This window comes from Apaloderma vittatum, unplaced genomic scaffold (assembly GCF_000703405.1).
Source record: "Apaloderma vittatum isolate BGI_N311 unplaced genomic scaffold, ASM70340v1 scaffold5752, whole genome shotgun sequence".
In the NCBI taxonomy this organism is placed as follows: Eukaryota; Metazoa; Chordata; class Aves; order Trogoniformes; family Trogonidae; genus Apaloderma; species Apaloderma vittatum.
In genome coordinates this window covers 1,710-23,336 of record NW_009701763.1, presented here as the reverse complement: position 1 = coordinate 23,336, position 21,627 = coordinate 1,710, and the positions used below count along the sequence as shown (strand labels likewise).

The 21,627-nt window shown below is 38.6% G+C and overlaps 1 protein-coding gene across 1 annotated transcript in view; it reads left to right on the top strand.

The window, feature by feature from the left end:
- Positions 1-21,109, top strand: part of NEO1 (neogenin 1) — a gene marked incomplete at its 3' end in the record, with an annotated part of 36,950 nt that extends 15,841 nt beyond the window's left edge. Inside the window, exons 4-7 of the mRNA XM_009879262.1 lie at positions 2,457-2,504; positions 3,034-3,351; positions 18,250-18,525; positions 20,956-21,109. Of these exons, the coding sequence (XP_009877564.1) occupies positions 2,457-2,504; positions 3,034-3,351; positions 18,250-18,525; positions 20,956-21,109 (796 nt within the window). The remainder of the gene's footprint in view (positions 1-2,456; positions 2,505-3,033; positions 3,352-18,249; positions 18,526-20,955) is intronic.
- Positions 21,110-21,627: the final 518 nt, after the last annotated feature.

Here is a 21,627-nt window from a genome sequence, read left to right as displayed (position 1 = left end):
TTCTTTCTGCATGGTTATTGCATTTTGTCCTTGTAAAATGGAATGCAGTTGCCTTCCAAAAGTTACATGAAATCTGCTATTGAAAGTCCTCTGCTTTGAATGCAGTTGATGACCGTCATCAGGAAAGCCATCACCATCAGATAGTTTTGCTGGCAATAGTGAATTAAAGTTGAATCTGTAGCACTGGTAGCAGAGAAATCTCCCGATACATATTGCCCTGTGCTGGTTTGAGGTAATTTATACGTTTGTTTTAAGTTGAACGGAGATCAGAGTGGTTTCGTCTGCAGTTATTTCCCAAAACACTGTAATTTCTGAAGAGTGGTATCAGGTAGTTGTTAAAAGCGCATATTTAAGTGATTTGGTACCGGAATGCTTGGGTCTTTTAGAAATTGACTGGATAACGAAGGAAAGCACCTTCCCACCTGTGCAGCCATTTTGCATTTCCCATTCTAGGAGTTTCCTCACCTGAAGCCTTGTTAATGATCTACCACTGCACAAAATGGGCTGCAGCTAGCAGAACTCACCAAAAAAAATGGCAGCAAAATTCACAAAAAGGCCATGGCAGCAGTGAAAAGATGGCTGGAGGAAGCCTTGGATTTCTTTTTTCCACGGAGGTATATCACTCTTTGAAAAGGCAGCATTTGGAAAAAACGATTGATGAATTCTTTCTGTCTTACCTGGCTGCTTTCAGATTTCCCGTAGCTGGAAGGTGTTGTATTAAAACTGTCTTCTCTGGAGTTTAAAAGTCATTTCGTGGTCTTTGGGGAAGTCTACTGTAAGGAGAAGTTCAGGCAGGTTCACTTTAACTTTTTGAACTTGGTGTTATCTCCTGAACGTGCTCTGTTTGGTGCTTTTTCACTGAGAAGAGCTTCATGCTTAAGGTCCTTCATCCTCATACTGAGAAGGTACGAGATCAGCTAGGCATAGCAAAGGGCAATTGTTCAATATTCTCAAGTCAGTTCTGTGTGCTAAGTTTTGTCTTGGCTGAAACCTGTTTAGAACTGTTGATTAATATTGAGAATTTCGGGAGAGATGAGCTATAAGGAGAACTAGAAAATCCCCAAATATTTTGAATGGGAGGAAAAGCTAGGGGTATATAAGTAGTCAGCTTGGCTTCAGTTCTTGGAAAAATTGAGGGATGAGTGAACAAACCTTGGTAATATAAAAGTTTCATAGAAAAAAGTAACATCCCTTATTCTTTCATCAAGCACTACCATCCCATTATGCTCTAGTAAGGAAATAGGGAAGCTTGGCCTTTAACTGATGAAGGACGACTGTGAAAATGGTGTTGAGAGAAGTAAGAAGATATTAAAGGCTGCTTTGTGGGTGATTTTGCACTTGTGTATTCTGAGTAAACTTATAGATAACAGGAAGGTTGGATTAAATGATCTCTAAGGTGCCTTCCAACCTAGGCCATTCTATGGTTCTATGTCTCTCGCAGCCTCCATGACAGAGTTAGCTATATTTGAATTTTCACATGACTTACAGCTGGAAGAGGGAGAACAAGGTTAGATTTCAGAGTTGGTAAAAGTTGGTGAAAGCTAATACAAGTTAGGCAGGAGCAATCAGCTAGTCAAATATTAAATGGAAAAGAAGAGGCCTTGCGGCAGTTTCTAAGAAAAGGATCTAGGGATTTGCGGTCGTGAAGGGATTACGGGTTGATGAGGGCCGTGGTGTTACGCTTCTGCACTAAACCCTAGTGCCTGTAATCTGGGATGAAGGGAGTTGTAGAGTTTGTGTGTCGGCTCAAATGTGATACCCTGCGCGCTGAGCATCAAGTACGTCTGCACATAAGTGTGATTATACAAATCAAAGTGACGTGAGCAGCACCTAGAAGTTTTGTAATTTGTTCTGGTTTGTTGTTGTTGTTGTGTGGGTTTTTGGTTGCTCATTTTTATCCTCAGGAAAGATGTCATCTCAAGGATTGGATACCAACATAAACCTCCAATGTGAAACTGTTACTGTCACTCAGATAACCTCAATATTTCTATACGTTTTTTCCTTGTTTTTTCCTCTTAGAATTCTTGAAGGTAGAGGGATATTTGAATGATATAACCTACAGAAGCATAATTTATCTGTTTCTTTCACACCACTCCTGCCTTATCTTCAAGTTGCTGTGAATTCTGAGCAGCAAAGACAATAGGCTTTGTGCAGGAAGGCTGGAGTCTCTCTCCAGGGGGAACCTCATGACTCTTTGGAGACGAGAGACTTTCTGTGCAATTCAGTGATAGAGGGAATCGTATCAATTTGTTAATTAAGGCTATTTTAGAAGGTAAATCCGATTTAAAAACAACCAAGCCATTGAAGAAGCTAAAACGCTTGCAGGACAGACTTTCTTTACAAGTAAAGGTCTCCTTCATATTTGTACTTTTTTTTTTTCTAAAAACACAGACTTCATAATTGTTCTGTGACTCAGTGAAACAAATCCGGTTATTAAATGCATATTCCTCTTCAAGGTGGTCGTAACGTACTTCGACATTTCATTATCGACCTTACTGTGAAAGGTGAAATGATAAGATGAGTATTTTTAATGACCCTTTCTGAAGGGCTTAGCATGTGCAGTAGAAGCTTCATTTTGCATTCGGTGAAAGCATTGTAACCCTTTTCTAACAAGGCCTTTCACAAGCAGTACAAATTGCCGTCACGTTCTTAGGAGAAGTGTCTACAAGGAGAAACACGCTCCTACTATATCAGAGCAAGTAAACTTGTTCACGGGTAGCTTTACTACACCAGTATCAATAAATAATGTAACACCTACCTGTTATTCTCTGCTGCGTTACACTGTCTGAACATTCATCTTAAAGACTCTGTGTAACTTGGAGGAATTTCAGAGTCCTTTGGTGTAAACAGTCCAAGCAGAAAACACTCTGCTGTATAGACTAACGTATTTCTAATGTGTTCAGGGAGATGATACTGCGAGTAGTCATGGCTTTTGTCCACACTGCAGTATTTTGAAATGGGGAGGCATTTTATGTTTAAAAAAAATGTGGATGGCTAACCCCAAAATTGTGTGATGTGATTTGTGTCTTGCAGGATCCCTTGTAAGAACCTTCACTCCTTTTTACTTTCTGGTGGAGCCAGTGGACATTCTGTCAGTTCGCGGAGCTTCCGTTATAATGAACTGTTCAGCTTATTGTGAAACTTCTCCAAAAATCGAATGGAAAAAAGATGGGACTTTTCTGAGCTTGGTGTCAGATGACCGTCGCCAGTTGCTACCAGATGGATCTTTATTAATAAACAGTGTGGTGCATTCCAAGCATAATAAACCCGATGAAGGATATTATCAATGTGTGGCGACTGTAGAAAGCCTGGGGACCATTGTCAGCAGAACAGCAAAGCTCACGGTGGCAGGTAAGTCTCATTGTTAAGTATAACTACCAGCACAGTAGTGCAGACCTGTGCTCTGCCCTTGCAGAAGAGGACAGTTCTTTTCAAGGAAAGAGGAGATGATTTCTTCAGTTATCAGTGAGACTGGGACTGTGTCTCTCGCTGTAGTAACTGCAGGTTGTCATGCATTCTGTTTATCTAAGTGGCTTGGTGTGTGGGTATTTCTCAGGAAATGCTCAAGGTCGGGAAAACTGCAATGAGGGTAGAAAACAGTAAGCAAGTGAAGTTTGCGTATAAAAATAAAGAATATGACTGGGCTAAGTGATCTCTTCTCAGAATGTTGTTTGCTTATATCTCAGTGCTTAGGAGTATCAGATTGTCTGTGTCTTGTAAACAGTGTAACTGGAAGAGGCTTGTAATTACTTAGTAATAGTGGGACTTCAAAAACCAACAAAAAAAAAGTAAACAAATGTAACTAGGCAAGAAGCCTGTGAAGCAATTTTCTTTTGTTTCTCTAATGATGTTTGCCAGCCTTTTTCAAACAGTTGGGTTTTTTCTTAGCTTAATAAACGTCTCAAGGTAATGATTTCTTTCTGACTAGTGCTACAGCATCTCCCAGAGCTGCTGCTTACTGTCATTTATATTCTGATGTTGTTTCGATTAAGTTAGCTGTAGCATTATTGCGAAACATCAGAAATGTCAGAAATAAAAAGAATTGAGATTTTTATACTGTAAAGGAGTGACTTTCAGAGTCTCTGAATGAGAAATACATTTCTAAGTTTCTTGGCAATGAGGACAATAAAAGCAGTTCTTACACACTTATCTCAGGCAATTACCACCTCCTTCTATTGCTGCTGTCGTGATTAATTCTGCTGCTTTCCACATGAGATCATTCAGTGCCTTGCTTCTGTTATCATTCTGGTCTATATGATCATTAGATGAGGTTAATGGGGTTAAAAATGAAGGTAATCCAAAATGTCTGCAAAATTTCCACTTCAATTTTCCTGTATCAGTATAGAAGATACCATTTTAATTGATAGTTTTTAAAGTGATGGAATCTTAAAGATCCTTTAGTATTAAAAAAACCCAAACTACCTCCAACAAATGTACAAACAAACAAAAACCCCTAACCAACAACAAAACCTAAACCAACACAATTCTGGTAGTCTTTTGTTCTGCATTGCATTATGCTGTGTCCTCTTAAGTTAAACCTGCACAGGAGCATCCTCTGGCTGCAGCGTGTGTCAGTTGTTCTGCTGCTGCTCTAAAACATCTGCTGAACGTGGGTGTGAGAAAACCCGTTTACTAACTCAGTAAAGTGCCAAGAGCTCTGCAAGACTACACAGAGCTTAATCCTGTGGTTGGGGGAAGGGTACCTTTGTTTGCTGAAGGCTTCAGAGAAGGAGCTAGAATATTTAAAATCTGGTTTAACTATACAGCTTTTCTTGACCTCATTTGAATCCCTTCATTACATCAGTGTTTTCTAATATTTCTTTCCCCCCTCTCTTTCTTTTAATTGGAAGCTTTCTGGCTGCGCTAAGCATGGGGATCGTTAGCATAGTAAGGTCTCTCCTCAGCCTCAACATAACTGTGGGAGGCGGCTAATTCCCTTCTTAATTGAGCAGTGGTATCTTGAATTCGTGTGGGGTGTGTGAATGTTGTACTGTGATGCGCCTCATCTCTGAAAGAATGTTATGAAGTGTAACTTGCATGTGTTAACTGCTTCTTATTCATTGAATACCTTCATTGCCTGGTCTGGTGAGTAATGTAGGCCAGCGCAAAGAAAAACCGGTAAAAATATATTGTGTTCCATTGTATGTATGAATACAGGTTTTGAGTTTTTAGCTGTGCAACTGCTCTGTATCCCCTAACAGCTGGTAGGTAGTGCTGAGCAATCTACTTGTAGTGACTCTTGCACAAAGGTCTAACAGGCTGATAAATTTTGATCGATTTCTCAGATTATTTAAAGGAGTTTTTATATATTACCGTTTGACAGATGTAAAATTTTTGAACATCAGGAACTGAAGCTCTTTTATTGCCAGAGGATGACAGATATTGATAACACAAGGTGTTGCAAGGTGACAGAGGGGCTTAGTCAACCGTTGTATGAAAATATCAAACCAAAGAGCTCACACTCTCAATACCTGAGCGGGAGCTGGTCAGACAGTGACTGAATGCTTTGTATTAGAGACCGACTTTCTTGGCTTCTTCAATTTGTGTTTTTGACGCAGTGCTATAAACGTGCCATGGCAGGGGAAAATAGATGGTGGCGTGGACTGGCATGTTTGTAGCGTGCTTGACAATGTGCTTTTAAAGAACCTTTTCCATATGTGATAATAGGTGGAAAGCCTTTACTCTTTAGGTTTTTGGAGGCGTGAGAATCACAGTTTCTCTGACAACTGAGGCTCCTAGAGAAACTGATCTTTTCCTCCTTTAATCTCTTTTCTAATGTGATTTTAAAAAACAAGTCAGAAGTTAGGATAAAGCATTACATTAGGAAGAATACTTTAATCAGCACAATTTGTCTGTAACTTGAAACTGTGCTCTACTGCACCTGGGTAATAAGTTGTTTACTCTTCTGCCAGACTTCTAGTAGTAAATCTTGATTTTCAGAAATTGCAAGGAGCAAGAAATTTGTTAGTGTTCGTTAATGATCGTAGTTTCAGGATACGCGTATCTCTCTTTCCTGTTAAGTCTTTGCTTCTGCATTTTGGTTCCATCTAGCAAATGAAGGTTGAGATTGCCCTTACCAGCCTTCTTTACTTCTTCTTGCTGTGCAAACTCAAAGCATGTTATCATGCTCTAAACTGGATATGTGGAATAATTGATTTAAATTTTTTAGAAGCAGTTTTGCTTGCTTGCTTTGAAACCACAATATGACCACACAAACGTCAGGGTAGTGGAAGAAGATGAGATGGTGAGGCACTCATGTAGTCCCTGTAACGCACAGGTTTTGCCGTTATTGTGATGGATTTATACTAGGGAAAGTCAAAGGAACTGCCTAATTTATGTAAAGCCACAACCCTTTTTAATCAGTGCCTTATTACAGTATGGTTTTTTAATTAGCTTTTGAAATGCAAATCTATCTTTGATACTTAAGTGCCTGTTAGATCTAAGAAGGGTGAAGGGTTGAAGTAGCTCTTACAAAATGTGAATTTAAAAAAAAAGTAAAAAAATTTTGGGGAAATTTTTGTCTATAACTCACCTTGGAAAAATAAATTTGTATGTATTTTAGTAAAAAGTATAGTGATGCTGGTTTCAAGATATCACTGAGGATGTTCTTTTCTTCCAGTTGCTATTTGCTACTACTTTGTTAAAGTTTACATAAAGCTTTTATTCAGGGAACAAATATATGAAGATCTAAAAGGTCTGAAGCGTGACAGTGCCTCTGAGTTTCTTTATATGGATAAATTTGCTCTATATATCCATTTAGAGACGCCCACTAAATTAATCCACATCTTGTCTTTTTTCCCCCCAGTGAATCCAGCTGGTTTTCTTCCTCCACCTGCCTTTGCAGTTTTTAGTACTTGGCTTTGAGCTTTTTGTGTAATTTGCTTGATTGTGATGAGGTATCTGTATCACTGCCTCGTACTAACTTTAGGTATGTCTGAGTTTCAATAATTCAAAAAGCACTCGGTGATAACTTATAACCTTTTTTTTCCTCTCTCACCTCAATTAAATAATTTCCTTATATTATTATTATTATTTCTTCTTTAAATATTTATAGAAATTTTATTTCCAAACTTTCATTTTGCAATTACTTTTAGAAAAAAAAACGCAGGCAAATCACTTCAGTTACAAAATATTCCTGTGGTTTAGTATCAAGAAAAGGCAGCTTTGTATTTAGTAAAAATGCAGTATTTCTTTTGGAACTATCTGAAAACATTGCAGATGTAGCGATTATTTCTTCCTGGGCTGTGTGTGTCTGTGGCATCCCTAACGGGTAATAGAGAAGCTTAGCTCAGTGACAGAGTGAAACAAGCCATGTGTATAGACCAGCTCCTCGGAGATGCAGTTAGGTTAAAAATAACAGCACGGGTTTTTGCTCAGTATTACATATTTCCTTTAAGAGCAAGGGTGGGAGGGGGAAATCTTGATCTAAATTTTCTGTACTCTGGAATTGGAAAGAAACATCAACTAGGAGCATAGATACTTCAGTGGAAGGTACTTAAGAGCACTTAACCAGTAAAAGTGACACAGGTGATAAATTTTCCTTGCAAAAATACATTTTCTGTGAAAGCAGCATCTACATGTTTCATAAATTGGCTTAGATCAAAATACATTTCTTGTCAATGACAAGTGGAAAGGGTGGTTTTAACAAAACTGTAGTTTGTACAGTTTCTGTCAGCTGTTACTGAAAAAGTGAGAGTTTAGACATTTAAGATAATAAATGTTCTATCTTATATGACATTTTGAATTCTTAAAATCCACATTTGTCCAGTTAAAGTAGGAAAAAAATCTAGATGAGCCATTACACCGATCTATATTAGTACTTGGACTGACTCACATGGTGTTAGAGAGTTAGGGCAAAATTTTCTTCCAGAATTTGATTGAATTTAATTCTTTTAGGAATATAGCAGGAAAGCACTTGGGATTGCTCAAAACTGAGGTGATTGCTGCCTTATCTTGTTCAAGAGGGTTGCAGTAGCTCATCTTCTTGACTGTTGAGCACATGGCACAGCAGCGTTTAAATTGTGTGGTCGTTCATTAAGTTCGAAATTTCTTAATTAGGTATTGTCTTAGGTGCAACATTCTGTGTCATCATAAACCAAAAAAGATGAGGTTTTGTAAGTTTGGTTTGCACCGTCAATTGTTAAGTCTTGTAATTAGCAAACACATTCTCTGCATTTGGTTAATGGACAAAGCTGTCTTAACATAGATCAAAAATGGTATAAAGTTATTGTAAACCATAAAAAACAAAGCACTTTGCAGCATGCATTCAAATGTTGACATTTTGGTTTTGAAACTATGGAAGGCAATGTAGTTAATCTTTCGGGAAGTGTGAGCTCTGTGAAAGGGAGCTTCAGTGCCAAATTTCCCTTGGGTTTACAGAAGCTGGTCTGTTGATGGGTGATTCTGGATGGCGATACAGAAGTAGGAAGTGAGAGTGTATTGATGATGCACCAACACCCCTAAACAAGAAAGTCGGATGAACTTTGAGATTAGCTTTCTCATTTGTTAGTATTTTCACTCATATATGTATTTTTCCTTATTTATGTTGTTGTGCATGTCGGCACCAGCAGCCCCTTTTGTAATTTGATTTGACAAGTTTTCGCATAGATTGCTGCCTAAATCCCAAACTGTCAGGCAAGTGATAGGTACATACACAGCCTGCGTTCTTATCTCGCTGCGTTTTGTTGTGTGGCATTCAGTAAGATGCTTCAGCTGTAGTTACACAGTCTAAAAGTGAAGGGGCTCCAGGGTGGCGTTGTTCAGTTTTTTGATCAGCTAAATACAGCATTTTGAAAATAAGAACTTGTCCTGTCACCCCTCCCCAGCTGAAAGCTGACACAAAAGCAGTAAGGGGAAGAAGGATTGTGACAGAAGTGTCTGTATGATTAATTCTATATTTTTTCGTAACAGAAATTCAAGAGGAAGTTTAATAACGCTGAAAAGGAAACTGAGCGGAGGAAAAATGTTTTTAATAAGGAAAAATGAAATTGAGAAACTTGTTATGGTTGATTTCAGTGAGACTAGTTCTTGGTTAACATTCTTGAAAGCATAGGGTATGTCTCATCATATAAGTACACTAGAAATAAAAATGTTAATTAAACCCAGCAACTCCTGCTTATTTGCTTTTATAAACCCTCATTTTGGGGGGAGCAGGGAAAGTGTTTCTAGAGGATGTATAGGTTTGTGAAGGTTCTGCTTCTCTTCCTCTAGTAGCTTCTGAAGTGACATTCCTGGATTAGATGTACCGTTGGTCTGCTCTCTTGTGACTGTTCTTAAATTGAACACGTTAAAAAGAAAGCAATGAAAGGCTTCCTTCTGGAGACACCTTAAGAAAACTTATCTCTGCTATGATGAGCTTGACTGCTAGCAACTGGCCACAGTTCATGGGGCAGTGGTGTGATAATCCACACCTTTGCTGCTTTTCTCGAGATCCTGTTGAGTGAGCTACGGTTTTGTTGAATAATTTGCTGGTTGCACTCTGTTTCTTCTTCTTTCTGCCATGCCTCCCTGTTGTCACTAGACATCATCTTTTTCTGCTAGATGTTTGTATCTTTTAGAAGTTTTCTCGTTTGTATTTGTGTCTCCTGTAATGTCAGTCTTTAAGTACTCTTATTTTTGAGGGATTTCTTTGCTGTAAATGGATTCTGAGTATTTCTCTGTGAAACTGTTTAGATTATTTCCTGTCTCTAAATGTTTGTTGTCAGGTACCAGCTGTCTTTGTCACTGAATACAGAGTTGCCCGCAAAAGTTTTTCTGATCTTTCTTTTCTTCCTGTTTCTTGCTAAATTTATTGTGACAGTCCTCTCTGTGCATTAATCTTCCCTGAATAGCTTGTTCACACTAGCTTTCGTAATTGATAGCCTTGCCTGGGTCTAAAATTATTTAACCTGTCAAGCTCTTTTCTTTCACCAGAATACTTGGATTATTCTTCTTTTGTTATTGATTTTGTTTTAGAAAGTCTAATTGTAAGCCTGTGTTATTTCTTTTTTTTTTAGTGTATTTTTTTTTAGACAATCTATTGACCGAGACCTGAGGCTTCTGAAATAAGGCATTGTGCATACCATTTCTTAAGGTCTTCTCTTAAAGTCTGTTGATGCATTCTTCATTATCCTCATTATTAAGTGGTTTTCCACAGTACAAAATTATTCCATAGTTTGCATGCTCTCAGTTCACTTTTTTGTGATATAAGAAATGCCTACTTGTCATATTTCTCAGTCTTTGTATATATGCAGTTCAGTGTGGCTGCTGGAGTTTTTCCATTCTTTGGCCCTTAATTGCAAGTACTGTCTCCAATTCTAATGGTATCATTATTTCACCAACTCCATTAGCAGAATTACTTTTTCTGTATTCCTGTGTCATTTCTTACAGCACGTTGTGAGCCTGACCTTCTGCCATGCCATGGACTGACATCCCCCCCGGTCGTTCTTGTGGTTTATGGCTTCTTGTGGTTTACGGCTGTCATCAGTGACCTCTGTATTTTTGAAGATCTTCCTTGAATCATCTGTCTTGTTCCCATTTCATTCCTGAAATAATTGATTGATCTTTTCTTGATACCACCTGATTAGAATGTGTGTTTTTTGTTTCGCCTTGATCTAGTCTCTAGTCGTCTTGTCCTTGTTTTTCAGTATTTTTAATACCTTGTTGAAGATTGGTTCTTTATTTCCAATCTCTTTTGTTTCCTCCAAAGGGCTTCTGAGCTATTTTCATCAAGGAAGTCTGGATTAACTTCTTGCCTAACATTTCTTCTTTCTATATTGTTATCATGTCTGCTCTTTCTTTCTTGGTCTGTTTTAATGCTTGCTTATTCCTGGGTGTTCTGTCAAAGGTGATGTTTGGCAAAGTGTCATCGTAAAGTTCTTTCTAGACTTGTCTTTTGACTTGTTCTTTTGACTTGTCTCTTACTCAGAATTGTGCTGTCAGTCACAAGTTTCCCCAGGATTATTTTAGTGACTTGTCTCATTTCTTTTCATCAGGCTTTTGTGAAGAGAAGCTCATGTGGCGTTATTGTGTCCTGGTTTGTGTGTTAAAAGTTGTTCCATGCTAAGCAGACTTTCTTAAGAAGTTAAGAAGTCCCTTTATGTTTCTGTTGACAGACTTTTTTTGGCGGGTACTCTAAGCTTTCTGTGTCCTGGTTCAGAATCAGAATTGATCTGTTAATACAGTATCAGGTTTGATCACATCAGTTTGTGAGTTTTTCCTGACATCTACGTGTCTGTGTTCTCATGTTATTGTATTTTAGTTGGGGCTTTAAGGATATTAGATTTTGCAAAATCTACCACTGGCACGTTAAGGGAGAACTGTATAAATACTTTTGTTTAAAATAAATTGAGAGAAACTTTTTTTTTTTTGCCAAGTAAAGCTTTAGGATATTCTTGTGTGTTTTATTACTCCAAACACCAACTTAAATTTTTGCATGTGTGGTTTCTTAGTTTTGTTTTTAGTTTGTGGTTCTGTGGCAAAGCTCAGATCCAAGTCTGATAGGGGAAGATGACAACCTCAAATTTGGGTAACCTAGCCAGGGCATGATCACGTTTCCTCTAACTTTCCCTGTTAGAATCTTGCCTCAGCACACCTACGTCTACTCCTCTTTGCACAATATTTTGTGCAGTGTTTTGCTGTATCTCTCCATAGCTTTTCCTATAGCTTCCCCATAGCTTAGTGCTCAGAACGGACCTCAGGAGATCTCAAGTTCAGGTGCCAGTTGGAAGCAGCTCTGAGGTCCTGCCAGGTTACTTCTCAGTGTGTGTTAATTATATGCATGTAGATGGATACGTCAGCATGTGTGTAACTGGTATGTATGATGGCATCCTCTCCTTTTTCCTTCATTGCTTCATGCTGATCAAAGAATACCTTTTTTGATCTGTATATGCCATGTGAATTATGCTGCCAGGGTTGTGTTTAACAGAGTCAGGGCTCCGATTATGTACTGAAATTTCTCATTTGTATTGTGTATTCCACACACTTCCTGCTTTAGTTCGGCCAACAAGATCGTTTGGTAGGTTTGCCTCCCTTGATGTTAAAATATTTCTAAGAATATTCTTATCTCTCTTGACTTCTTGTCTCCTGCCCGATTTTAGGCCAGGTTGCACTCTCTCTTATCTAGTTTGCCTAAGCAAGAGGGGAGAAAAAATGAGATAGTTGGTGTTTCTTCTTTGTAGACAGGACTACAATCTTCTAGCCTTATCATAATTCAGATAGTGCTGGACTTGTGTTCTCCATGAATGTTTTGTAATTATGAAGTCTAATCTCTTTGCTAGTGAGATTCATGAAATATGTCTTATTAACAAAATTGTATTTTAAAACGTTTCACACCTCTGCCACTCAGACAAATGATGCTGAATAGTGTTCAAGCAAAGGAGAAGAAAAGGAGCTGCGATAATTTAATGAAGCGTCCACAGATGGCTGGACTTACTAATTTTTTAACAGGGTTCAGGGTGAGAAGCTGATGTGCTAACAAAATATGCGACATCTTTGAGATCTGCTTCTCTGAAGGATAACGTGTTGTAGGCATTTTAACAATAGAGTATCATGTTTCTATACTCCTTTGCTTCCTTTCGTTGCTAAAATCTTCAGACTTCCCAAGGGGCTATTTTAATAAAGTAGTAATAGAGTTATGGATTTGTCGTAAGTGCAAATTGGATTAGGCAAAGAAGAACGGGGGGAAATTAAAGTGACTTAAAATTATCAGCAGTTTGCGTAATCATTCACAGTGTCTTTGTGTTTGAGCAGAACAATTTAATGCAGAAGGACTGCAAGGTGAAAGCTGTAGGGTGGCAACATTTGTTAGATGATGCTTAAATTAGTTTAGACTTGGGTAAGTTATGAGAAGCTTAGATATGAGTAGTACTGGGCTACAAAGGATTTTTTCATAGCTGGTATACAGGAGGTTTGGAAAAACTGTTGGCTATTCCTATATTTTACTTTTTTGTACTGTAGTAGAAATAATCAGGGAGAAAGCGGGAAAAACATTTGCTGAGTGCATTAGGATGCCACAAAAAATGCCTGAAACCAGCTTTTGGGAAACAATTATTTACATAAACATGTAATATACATATGTATATTTAGAGCTGTTTAATGCTTATGCAAAATATGATGCTAAATTCAAGTCTGAGGAGTAGCAATTGAGGAGACTCAAGCACATGACAAAAATTCTTGCAAAGACATGATCTGACAGGCTTGTGGCCAAATTGGTAAATGTACGCAGCCCTGCCATAAGCAGGATGGGAAATTGTCCGCGCCCCTGCCATAGGCAGGGAAGAAATGAATTCCCATGCACCTTCAGTTGCCCTAGAGACAAGGAAGTTATTATCTTTTTAACTTTTGCAGTCTCGATTGGGCAAGATTGACGCCAGAAGGTTAGTAGAATTCTAAAGAGGATTAGAATGTTCTTACGGTAATAGCATCCACGTTCAGCAAAATCAAGCGTTTACAATGACCACTGGTGATATTTAGAGCAGTAGGCATTTACTCTGAAGTCAGTTAGAACATTGTCGTAGGAGTGAGTTACCTAGTAATGGTTGATTATAGAAGGTTTTTTTGTTTCAGCCTCCCTGAGAGATGGTTGGCACTGGCCATGGTCACAGAGAGGTTGCTGAAGTATGTTAGCATCTCACTCGGTGCAGTGAAATGGGAAATACTGGCTCCCTTGAAGGCAGCAGCCTACAGCCAGAAGTTTTACCATCCAAGTTTTCCAGGAGCATGGGAATTATTGCTCTTCTGGGCACATCTTTCTCAGAAATTGAGACTGGGCCACAAATCTCAGTAATGCTTAGACTGGGAATGCCTGGCAGAATGGAACAAATTTGCATTAAGTAGCTTGTTCATTCACATTCTTACCATTGCTCTGGCCTTTTGATGAGGGGAGAGACAAAAGGAAAGGAGAAAATAGGGACAGAGTTAACTTTTTTTTTTTTAAAATTTCCATTTACATTTTCCTAGCAGAAAATGTGAAGCTTGTGTTGCATCTAATTCCTGTTGCATGCGTGTGAGAATCACGCTCTTGCTTATGTGTTCTTCTGCCAGTGCTTAGAGAACATTCCAAGTGGAGAATGTTCCTTCCTAAATGGAGTTTATTAACCTGCTAGGTCAATAGTATTTTCCTTCTATGTTTTCAAATCGATACATAGTGTATGTGTGCTGCCAGGGAATGATTAATGTACGTACAAACATGAAAAAAATGTCTTTAATATTGGAACCCCAAAGCATCATTTAGCAAAAGATGAGGTTAATATCTTGAACTGAATGCTGTGCTACATGTGAGTGCGGAATGGGTGCTCCTTGCTCTTTAGAAAAGTAACTAATTTTCATTAGATCTTCTTGCTTAGTGTTGTTGATTGAAATGATTGGGAAATACAAACCATTGAGAAAACAGTATCGATATTTTAAAATTTTGAATTGTAAATGCATTTTTAAAATGTGTTTATTGTTTAAGGTGAAAGATAGAATTTGCTTATATTGATGCATTTGAAAGTCATTATAGAAAATTGAAGAAATACAGGCTTTTGAGTCAGTCAGTTGATATTTTGAAGAGGAAGAGAGAAACTCTGTCGTGGAAAGATTCTGGACTGGTAGGTGAATGGAGATTTTTCTAGAAGTGTACTGCTACAGGAGGTGTGCCAGCACTCTGGGACCTGGTACTGTATTTATAAACAGGTCTCAGAATTAATGTTAATGAAGGTTTATATTTCAAGCACCTTTTGTAATACATCATTATTGTTCTGTGGTTGTCTGTTGGCTAAAGCAAAAGGGTCCTCCTGAGCCACAGTGGAGGCTTTTCAGCAGTGCAAATTGTGAATAATCCTAGAATGAGGCAAAATTACTCTTTAGGACAAAATTATAGCCTAGGTTAAAATATATTTTTAAAAAGCACACAGGACTATGACCACATAAAGGCTTTACTGGCATTTAAGATGACCTGGAAAATGAACTGTAATTTCCTTGCTAGTGAGTAACGAAACCATCTTAAATAAAGCTTATTTAACCTTAATGGAGCACCTGCACACAGCACAATATAAAATGCATCTCTTTACAAAATTGAATAGTAAGAGATTTAAATTTTAAAGTATGGTTGAGTTTTATGTTGGAAATTACAGGGCTTTGGTCCTCCAGTAACATTCTCCCTTGTGCTCAAACAATGATTGTACAAGTGGTAGTTGTACAGGGCACAGAGACTGGAGCATGGGAGGTGAAAAGAGAAGGTACAGTGCTTGTCTGACAAAAGGAAGAGGTCCAGGACTCCTTTCTAGGCTGGTGGAAGAGTTCCCTTAATGTGCAGGTCTCTTAATAAAGATTCTCATGCATTGTGAATTCAGGGTCTGGTACATTCTTCTTGAAGAAATACCAGCGGAAGATGCCTATCCAACAAGGCAAGGGCTGGTCACAGACCAGTAAGTCGGATCCCGATGCCATGCCCTTTTTAAAGGGATTTTGAAGGCAAGGGTAATTAAGACTGAGGAAAGTGGGAAGAAGACTAAACTGTAACGTGACTTTTGTCCATGGTTTTCATCTGAGTTTCTTGATAAAGTGATTGATGTCTGAGAACACTGTGACACGACAGGCATTCTGCACCACAGCCTTGTCAGCTGCTGTCCCATTAGAAATTGTTAAAGGTCAAAATGATATGTTTAAACAAGATTATTGAGATTGATAAGAATCGGAGGTAATTACAAAAATTTAATGGGTTATATTGGGAGGGAGATTTTCAGAATGAAAAAATGCCTTGGAGACCAGAGTTTAGAAAGCTCTTGTTTAACCCCTCATCAGTCATTTTGCTGTAAGAACAAAATGTTTACCTACAAAATTAGCAAGTGTGGCAAGTTTAGAAGACCTTGTTACTCTTACTGTGGCCTTGATGGTCTTACAGAAAGATTTAAATAATGCTGTAGACTGAGTAATGGTGAAACTTCTTAGCACAGCGTGCAAAGTCCAGCAGATACTCTTAGTATGGTACTAAGCTAGGGCAGAGGAACTGGTGATTTTATGAGAAAAGAAGGCTAGTAAGTGGGTTATGGGATTGGCTGTAACCTGCCAGTGTGCAGAGAGCTAATGTGGTGGTTAAATCTTTCGGGAAGATCTTTTCAATAGACACAGTGAAGCAATTTTGTTCTGTTTCTGCAGATGTCTGTGAACTTAAATTACAGTAGACAGTTCAATTTGTCTGTCGTCTCTCTGTCATTCTGCCGCTGGTGTGGGGTGGGACAGTAGGAGACATTGGGTATCAATCGAAGCATAAGAGGTTCTGACTGGATTTAAGGAGGAAGTTCTTCCCTGTGAAGTCAGTCAGGTGGTAGAACAGGTTACCCAGGAGGTTGTGCAGTCTCCATCCGTGTTTGGGGTTTTTTTCTGACTGCACAAATCACTGAGTAACCTGCTCTGACCTTGTCGCTGACTCTGCTCTGCCCTTCCAACCTAAATTATTCTGAGTATTTAAAGGTGAATGGGATGGTGAGGAGAATGCGGAAAAGAAACTAAAGATTGTAGCTTCATTAACTAAGCAGAAGGAAAGTTGAAAGAAGCTATGTTTTTCATTCCTCTGAATACCCTGGAGGGAGTAATGGATAAATATCAAAGATGCAAAATAATTAATACCGAAACAAGGTCAAGATCAAAGGACTAGAATAGAAGTTGGTTGTGAATGTACTGGGAGGGGAAACTAGAAACTTTCTTCTCAGAGGAATGAAGTTGTGGAAGGAGCCTCCAGATGAAACTCCAGGAGGGGGGAAAACACGTAATGGTTGGAGATGGACCTGTACAAGGTTATGGAAGGAATTATTTGACAAAGCAGAAGTGAGCTGTGTGTTAGAAATGTTGTGTGTTAGAATGCAGTCCAGCTCTTCTGCTGGATAGAGGAAGTCTCTGCTTTTGTACCCCCTCCCCAGTTATATATGTTTTACACTCTTGGTTTTTCTCTGTAGCATCAGGGATTAGCCACAACTGGAGAGCAGGAGTGCTGCTGCTTCTCGCTGCAGTGGCATTTTTGATCTCTCACATGGTGGCACGTGATAGTTTGTGGGTTTTTGTCTTTTACATTAAGTCTTATGTTTAAGCTAGCATATGAAGATGGTGTTTTGTAGGTGTGCTTAAATAGCTCTCATGTGATTGGCTTTGACTGCACAACGCTGGAGTTGGAGCTCTTGGCCTGCTTCAGACTTATTTTTCTATGGGAGAAATATACGTACAAGTTTTTTTGAAAAGTATGTATTAAAATTTGTCCTTAAGTGGGTGCTAACAATTCTACAGTCCAAGTAAAGTAGTTTTTCATTCAAGTGAGAAAATCCTGAACGTGTGTTATCAGATGTTGCTTCTCCAAAGATTTATAAAAAAGAAAAACTGGAGAGCAAAGATCAGTTTAAAAAATGAAACTTGAACATAAATCAAGATGGAAATGATAGAAACTAAAGAAATACGTTATAGGTTCTTTCTTAGGCAGTCAAATATGGACAGAGAAACCTACAGGAGATGGAGTTTCGGCACCAGTATGTAACTGATAAGCAACACATGGTAATATGCTTTACTAGGAAGCAGAGGCACAAGAGTCAGAGAACCCATCCATCCTTTTTCACCCCTTAACACTGAAGAGCCATGCAGTATTTCTCATCTGTGGGTATTTTGCATACTTCAACATCAAAGTCTCTGGTCTGAGGGTTTGTTTATTATCACTTTTTAAAGGAAAAAAGAACTTGCCAAGGACTGAACTAGGTATTTAAGAACCAAATTTTTTTTTTAAAAAAGTAGAAACTCAGTACCACTACTGTTAAATGCCTAATGCATTCTTGATAACTGTTAAGTGAGACTTGTAAAAATATTGGGTTGAAATGAGTTGAGTGTCTAAAGCAATGTACAAGATCCATCTTCCCAAGAGATAAATGAGAATTTTTTCCAAGTAGGTCAAACTTTAGAAAATGGAAGATGATGACTAAGGGCCCAGAGTAGCACTCGGCGCTCTCCTTCCTTCTCTCCTTCTTCCTCCTCCTCTGACCTGCCTGTGGCAGGGTTGTTTCTCACACTTCCCTCACTGCCATGTAGTGGTTTCCCCATTCGTGAACTTTTATTATTGGGTTTATTTGCCTTTACACCAGTGATGTTTAGCTTTGTGCTGTCAAAGGTTAAGGTTTTTAAAGAGTTGGGAAGCAACTTACTTCTTTTAAAAGTACATTCGTGAATCTTGATTGGACTTCAAAGCTTTGGTGTCATCTTCAGAATACCTCTCATTTGTTACTTAAAAAAAATATTTCTGTTTCTTATTTGCAGGCCTTCCCAGGTTCACCAGCCAGCCAGAGTCATCTTCTGCCTATAAAGGAAACAGTGCGGTCCTTAACTGTGAAGTCAATGTGGACCTCACACCGTTTGTGAGGTGGGAGCAGGACCGCCAGCCCGTCTTTCTGGATGATCGTGTGTTTAAATTACCAAGTGGAGCTCTGATTATCAGCAACGCTACTGATTCGGATGGAGGACTCTATCGCTGCGTCATTGAAAGCGGTGGGACCCCCAAATACAGTGAAGAGGCAGAACTCAAAATTCTTCCAGGTATCAGTCTGTTTTTCTTTTTAAGAAAAACTATTTATACGCTTTTGTTGTGACATATTACATGTTACAGAGAGGGAATTGTCTCTTTGAGTAGAAACGTTTCTGGATTTCTAAGTTTCTCGGGACTGAGTCCCATGTTTAAAATACTGTTGCAGTTACCAAAACGAATTGGTGCTTAGTCCCTCACTCTTGGGGTGCTTAAGATGAGGAATTTTTAATTGTCCTAATGTTTAAGAAATTCTCATTCTTTAATCATTAGCCCCTTCTGGGAAGTCTCCAGACATTCCCCCCCCGCCCCCCCCAAAAAGGAGGGGATGGCTTTTTATTTTGAAAAGTTTATCTATGCTTGTTGTGCTGAAATGTTTAGATTTTTTTTAGGAACGAAAGCCCAGTGCTGATGTAAACTGTTTCTACAGTTAGCATATTCTATTTCAAATGACATCACGAGAAGTTTTGAAAATGGATCCAGGATAAGTCAGGAATGTGAATTGCACTTTGCGAAACTAGGGAAGTACGTGCTGTGTTTTGCATGGGTTTTCTTAATTATTTCCAGACCTTTATGTTCTCTTCTGAATTCATCTCCGTGTTGGAATTCTGATTTGATTTTTACTGCTTGGAGAACTGCTGAATTTCTACGTTGTGGAAGTTTTCAGGGCTAGGCAGGGCAATGTCACGGGTGGCCTGTCCCAGTGTGGGCAGCAGGTGGACTTGGAACAGTGTGACTGTGTGACTTTCCTGTCTAAAATGTTAAAATGTACTTTAAGGTGCGCCAGTTTTGCAATTGCAGCCTTCCCTCTTTTAGAATTGAGGTGTTTGCTAGGCTTCAGAAATCAATCATTCTTAAATTTTTTTGTTTGGGTTTTTTTGTTTGTTTAAGTTCTCCAGCCTTCCTGAAAGGAAAGGCTTATCCTTTCTTCGGCCAAGGATCTAGTTTTTGATGAAGCACTTTTGGAAAAGATGCTTAATTTAATTATTTTAGTTTCTGTTGCCTCTCAAATGAATGCTAAAGACTTTTTTGACAATTGAAGATTTCCTGGTAAACTTCCACGTTGTGTTGATTTTTTGAATTCTTTTGGCACCACATATAGTTGACTTGTTTTATAATGTTTTTTTGAAGGTGATTAAATATTTCTGTGCTTGGTCTTGAGTCTGAAATTGATAGTGGCATTCTCTTAAATCTTTCCCAGGAGGCTTTTTTAAACTGACTTTTTTTAAAAAAAAAAAAAGTGTTGCACAGAAAGCTCTGTTAGTCTTGAGTGGCCCCATAGTTGATTATTTGGTCTGAGATGCATTTGAGAGAAGGATTTGAATTAAATTTTTCTTTACTCATTTTGTTCCATTTTAAAATCATTATCTGATGGGGGCCTGACAGTGACCCTACTCCTCTGCCCCTAAATCTATGAAATACACCCAGTGTGCTTGCATTTCAGTGGTCTGCATCCACGGACGACGTTCTGCTTTTTCTGATAGTGAGCTTCCTTAGAGCCTTCAGTCTGCCTTCCTTCTGCTGCCCTGCAAGCAGGAGGATGTGTCGCTGAGCTCTGCTACTTGTTAGCAAGTGCTTTCAAATGTAGGAATGCAAGGAAGGAGAGAAAAATAATTTAATTTTTAAATCCAGTTTCCACTAACCTGAGAACTGAGCTGCTTTTTGTGATTTTGGAGCATTAACAAGTTCTGGCTCCAGCAAATTGTGCCGATTCCTCTCCCTTGTGCAACGATGACTTGCTGGCAATCTGTTCTATCGATTTATTTATTTATTTATTTATTTTTCAACTTGGCTTACTCTATCTGGCCCTGTGGGTCACTCCCACTGCATCACCCTCCACACACAATCTTATTTCTGGAGCAAGTGGGCTGGTTCCCTCTAACAGGGGAGGTGAGCTGAGCTGCTGAGATAGTTTAGGGGAGGGCCCAATTCAAAGCAAACCCAAACTAATTCAGAGGATTCACCATTTCCATAAGGATGGTGGATTGTTGTCTTGGTATAAATCTTGTGTCACTTAAGCATACACATGATCTAGTTAATTTATTTTGCTTAGGGTTGACTCTTGGCTGCACTAATTTCATTTTCTAGTTGCATAAAAACACTTTCTCAGGCAGCTACCTTTGTCAAGCTGGACAAAATCAAACCTGTACCTTTCTTTACTAAATCTCTACTAGCTGATGGAAGTTCCAGTTTCAGGGCTGTAACTTTCAGCTGGAATTGTTGTTCAGGGAGTTTGAGGTGGAGCATCAATTTGTGTGTCTGGGCAAGGTCATAGAGAGCTGTTCCTGTGGAAGGCTGGGAGAGTGTCTTAGAGAAAATGAATGTCTTGCAGAATGAATCCCGTGAATGTGAAGGAAAGAAGTTAGATGTTGTGGGTTTTTTAATATTATCATCTTTTGATGCTGCATTTAGTAACAACTTGGTCATTTACAAAATATTTGCAGATCCCGAGGTGCCACAGAACGTGATGTTTGCAAGGCAGCCCTCTTCACTTACCAAAGTTACTGGGCAAAGTGCGGTTCTTCCATGTGTTGCTGTAGGATTTCCAGCTCCATATATCAGGTGGACACGAAATGAAGAAGAACTTAACACGGAAGGGTGAGTAATGACTAGCACATATGCTTTTATATAACAGTAGGAATCCAGCCAGAGGTACGATTTTTAGATTAAAGTACAATTTGCTTCCTACGTAAAATTAAACCAGGAGAAGAGAAGCTGTCTGTCAAATACTGGAGGGCTTCTTGACTGGTTGTTACAAATAAGGTAGTGCATGACTCGTAGAACAATATCTTATTTTTTTTTTTGCAGATATCTGAAACCAAGAAATCTTACTTGAAGCGGGAAGGTTATTAAGAATGTATTATATTTAGATTGCCACTGGAGTAAAAGAAGCAATTAAGACAATAAGAACAGTGCAGAAAAGTTTCATGTTGGCATATTATCTGTGTGAAGCCCAGCATTTGCTTTACTCTTTCTGCAGTGAAGGGCTCCAGTATGTGGCTAAATGTTCCCTAAGAATTTAAATGTTTAAATCAGGATTACATAATTTCTTGTTAAACCAAAGTATTAAAATATTAGACATGATTAGAAAACAAAAAAGTGAGCTTTCAGGAATG